The 4775-nt window shown below is 42.8% G+C and overlaps 1 protein-coding gene across 1 annotated transcript; it reads left to right on the forward strand.

Annotated features, from left to right (window-relative positions):
• The first annotated feature begins 360 nt into the window (after positions 1–360).
• LOC134601672 (uncharacterized) lies at positions 361–4307 on the forward strand. Its single transcript, XM_063446188.1, has 3 exons — positions 361–460; positions 587–2870; positions 4089–4307. Exons 1-3 carry the CDS (start codon positions 361–363, stop codon positions 4117–4119), a joined length of 2415 nt encoding a protein of 804 aa, XP_063302258.1. The 3' UTR covers positions 4120–4307.
• Positions 4308–4775: the final 468 nt, after the last annotated feature.

Raw genomic sequence — 4775 nt, forward strand, 5'->3', positions numbered from 1 at the left:
CGGGTAAGTAGAAAAGAAATGTTCCTGGCTCTCCTCAGAGAGGGGGTAAGTAAAGAACATATTGATGGAAAGGATACCTCTACACTCTGGAAGCTATATAAAAAAAAGGGACTTCATAAGAAAGGAGTCAAGGTAAATAACTTATGGACAGATGCCCCAAACCCTTAGGGATGGCCAGATAAAGTACCATCCTTTTCTCGGGTGCTGGAACCACCGAAGCTGCCTGCTTTGATTCCTACAGCACCCCTCTTGCTAGAAGGAGAGGTAGTTAGCTTGCCAGGAAACCTTGGGGAGGAATTGGATAAGAATTTCAAAAGACTGGGTGAACTTAGCAAGCAGGTACAATACTTGGTGGAAAGAATGGAGGCAAGTGGGGAAAGGAAAGAGAGAAATGGATATGGTGCACCCCCTCCTTCCCCGGGTTCATTGTACCCTAACTTGCAGAAAGAGATAGCACAATGTGAGCTACTTAAAACACTTGACGGGTATGTACACAGGGAATTGCCCGACCTGGGAGACTTGGATTTGACAGACCTAGACGATAGGAATTGACTAGTGAGGCAGGCTCCAGTGATTGACTTTTCAGTAAAAGACCATAGACCCCATGTAAAAGTTGAAATTTACTGGAAAAATAAAAATGTTGAAAGGGTTACTGCCCTTGTGGACACTGGAGCCGAAGCCACTTTAATTTATGGTAACCCTAAGAAATTTGCTGGATTACCCTATGTAATCACAGGTCTGGGAGGTAAGAGGACAGAAGCAGTCCAGACCTGGGTAGAACTGAAAATTGGACAGTTGCCAAAAAAGAAGTATTCGGTTTTAATTGTCCCCATACCCGAATACATAATTGGAATTGATATCCTTAAAGGATTGACCTTACATTTGGGGGATGGCTGTTACAGTTTTGGAACTAAACCCTATATATCAGCCAAACCAGTGGTGGTAGGAAAATTGTTAATGCCCCCAGTGCAACTACCACCCGCTACTAAAGTAGTACATATTAAGCAGCACAGGATCCCAGGAGGCCACAAAGAAATTGGAGAAACCATAGACGACTTATTAAAAGCTGGGGTCCTACGAGGGGTCACTACTGCTTGGAACAATCCCGTGTGGCCAATACGTAAAACAGACCATACATGGAGAATGACGGTAGACTACAGAGAATTGAACAAACACACACCTCCACTGACTGCTGCTGTCCCAGACACCGTCACTCTTATAGAAAATATACAGAAGCATCCAGGGATCTGGTATGCAGTTATAGATTTGGCTAATGCCTTCTTCACTATTCCAATAGCTGAAGAAAATCAAGAGCAGTTTGCTTTCACATGGTTAGGGAGGCAATACACATTCACCAGGTTGCCACAGGGATACTTGCATAGTCCCACCATCTGTCATCGGCTGGTGGCAGAACATCTTGATGGGGTAAAAATACCGTCAGAGGTGAAAATATCCCATTATATAGATGACATTATGATTCAGGGACAGTGTGAAGAACAGTGTCAGCAGATTCTTGAAGAGATCATGGAGCACATGAAGAGCAAAGGGTGGGAGATAAATCCCAGTAAAATACAGGGACCCGCTCAAACAGTAAAATTCTTAGGAATACAGTGGAACAAAGGACACAGAGAAATCCTTCCAAAAGCTAAGCAAAAAGTGCTAGAGTTTCAAACTCCCAAAAGCAAGAAACAAGCTCAAAGCTTTATAGGTCTCTTTGGTTTCTGGAGACAACACATACCACACCTGAGTCAGTTACTCTCCCCTTTGTACAAAGTAACCAGGAAAAAACATGATTTTGAATGGGGAGATGAACAACAGAATGCATTTGAGGGAGCTAAACAGGCTATCCAACAAGCCCTTGATCTATGGCCCATACAAGATGGAGACATAGACTTAAATGTATCAGTAAATCAGCAATGGGCTAATTGGAGCCTTTGGCAGAAACAAGGAAGGACTAAGGTTCCCCTTGGTTTCTGGACAAGGAAGTTACCTGAGGCAGGAGAGAGGTACACACCCTTTGAGAGACAGCTCTTGGCCTGTTATTGGGCCTTGGTAGATACTGAACAGATGACAGTAGGACATACTGTGTTCTTACGCCCAGAGATACCTATCATGCAATGGGTACTTAGTTCCCCTAAGACACATAGGATAGGTCATGCACAAGAGTCCAGTATCATAAAATGGAAGTGGTACATACAGGATAGAGCTAAAACAGGAAATAGTGGTACGGCTGTACTACATGAGAAAATTGCAGATGCACCGATACAAGAACCTGGTTATCTGCCAGACGCAGACAAGCCAGTGGAATCTCCAGTAAAGTGGGGAAAGTCTTTTGCGCAACTAACACAAGATCAAGCAAAGCATGCTTGGTTTACTGATGGTTCAGCAAAATACATTGGTAATGAAAGACAATGGAAAGCAGTGTCTTACAATCCAGAAACCAAGAAAATTCTGACTACAACAGGATTGGGAAAAAGTAGCCAGTATGCAGAGTTATATGCAGTGTTTCAGGCTTTGAAACAAGAGATGCCTGGAAGTTGTCATATATATACAGATTCCTGGTCGGTTGCCAATGGACTGGCCACGTGGTTGCCTACATGGCAGTCTCATCAGTTCATGATTCATTCAAAGGAAGTCTGGGGAAAAGATTTGTGGGAGCAGATATGGGAGATGGTACATCAAAATGAGGTAACAGTCTTTCATGTTGATGCTCAATGCAATACTGACTCATTGGATCGTCTGTTTAACTCTGTTGCAGACAAGAAAGCCAAGATCTCAGAGGCGTCTGTTGAAAATTCTAACTCACTTTTGGGATTGGCTACTTGGGCCCATCAGAAATGTGGACACTTGGGAGAGAAAGCCACTCACAGGTGGGCACAACAGCGAGGCATTTTAGTGCCATTTGATTTAATTAAAACAGTAATTCTGCAATGTCCAGTGTGTCAGCATGAGCAGAATAGACATGTACCAGGGATGGTACGAGGTCAAATAAAAAGAGGTAAAGCACCAGGGCAAATATGGCAGGTGGATTACATAGGTCCGCTTCCTATGAGTAAAAATTGCCAATACGTATGCACGGCTGTGGATACATATTCAGGGTATTTATTGGTTCACCCTTGCAAGAGGGCAACCCAAATAAATACTATCAAAATGTTGGAAACCATGATACAGTACTATGGTCTTCCATTACAGATTCAGAGTGACAATGGAAGCCACTTTAAAGGAAAATTGGTACAAGATTTTTGTAATGAAAACAATGTTGAATGGATATTTCACATACCTTATTATCCTCAAGAAGCTGGTCTGATTGAAAGGATGAATGGGTTGTTGAAACAACAATTGAGAAAACTTGGTGAAGGGACAATGGTCAAATGGAGAGATAACTTGCCTACAGCTGTGAACATCTTAAACAATAGGCCACTCTCAGATCATGACACCCCCCTCACTAGAATGATCGCACCCAATATACAAGCTAAACCATATGTAGCAACTAACACCATCACATATTGGGAAACAGAGGAGGGAGCCTTGGCACCATACAGGGCTACCCCAGAGGCTGCAGGAATAGACTTGCGAGCCAGAAAGGAAGAAAGACTTAAAACAGGGTAAGTTCAGATGTTCCCCACAGGTATAGGAATACAGATACCCCCGGGACACTTTGGACTAATTGCACCCAGGTCTAGCCTCGCCCTTAAAGGGATACATGTAATGGGAGGGGTTATAGACGCTGATTACCAGGGAGAAATAAAGGTCTTTTTGTTAAATCAGGGACCACAAGACTTGCTAGTGCAAGAAGGGGACAGAATAGCCCAATTGGTTATCATCCCCATTTACCAGGGACAGGTACACAAAGGAACAGCCCCCACCTTACAAACAGTAAGAGGAGATAAGGGATTTGGCTCTTCTAACCTAAATCCAGGGGCCAAAGTCTGGGTGAGGACAGAGAAAGGTCCCCCAGAACCAGCAGACATTATTGCAACAGGCAATGACAATACCGTGATACTTTCCAAGTCAGGTCATGATAAATGGGAATATGTGCCTTCGGGCAAATGTTATTTGAGAGAGTAAAATGAGTTGTATCTTTACAGGCAAAGCTCATTGGTCCGGCTGTTATTGTGATGACTGTGCTTACTCTACACCCTTTGGTCGGCTCAGATACCAACAATGAGATTGGAGGTTGGGACCAGAGTGATTCCGCAGAGATGAGATGGAAAGAGATCGAAATAAGAGTAACCTGCCTGACCATTAACTGTCCAAACATGAGAGCGAACCTCTATGGAGAAGGCTATTTTAGCCACAATGAAACTGAGTCAATTACCTATATTAAGTTACCAAATGAATCATTTGGTTTGTTAACGTTAGAATCTACAACGCCCTTTGGCTGCCGCATACTGTATACGCCTGTAAGCTCTAATATTTCTTCAGAAGAACTTACCCAATATTGGGTAAGTTATGTAAACCAGCAGAGCACAAAGAGAACCTACACTATTATACACTGGTTAGCTAATGCTACAAAATACTCCTGGATAGGAGGGCTTGGGTTGAAAATAATAAAAGGTATTGCATGGTGTGTTTTTATTATACTTTGTATTTATCTGTGCTACAAAATTAGTTTTCTGCATTCAAAGCTTTGCTAGCTTAAAAAATAAGTCATAGTGTAGCGCTAGAAGAGTTTTAATTAGGTTTGAATCGGTTCCAGGTGTGAGAGGAGCATAATGGGAATCAGTGGGTAAATGGGTTTTCCCCCTGCTGATAACCTGAATGGTATGTGTAAA

This window comes from Pelobates fuscus, chromosome 3, assembly GCF_036172605.1.
Source record: "Pelobates fuscus isolate aPelFus1 chromosome 3, aPelFus1.pri, whole genome shotgun sequence".
NCBI classification, from domain to species: domain Eukaryota; kingdom Metazoa; phylum Chordata; class Amphibia; order Anura; family Pelobatidae; genus Pelobates; species Pelobates fuscus.

Bases quoted from the DNA above. Each gene is read 5' to 3' on its own strand.
- LOC134601672 (XM_063446188.1), top strand. From the start codon at position 361: ATGGAGGCAAGTGGGGAAAGGAAAGAGAGAAATGGATATGGTGCACCC. The intron at 461-586 runs GTGAGCTACTTA...TTGACTTTTCAG, and splicing joins GCAGAAAGAGATAGCACAAT to TAAAAGACCATAGACCCCAT. The intron at 2,871-4,088 runs GTGGGCACAACA...GTATCTTTACAG, and splicing joins GGAGAGAAAGCCACTCACAG to GCAAAGCTCATTGGTCCGGC.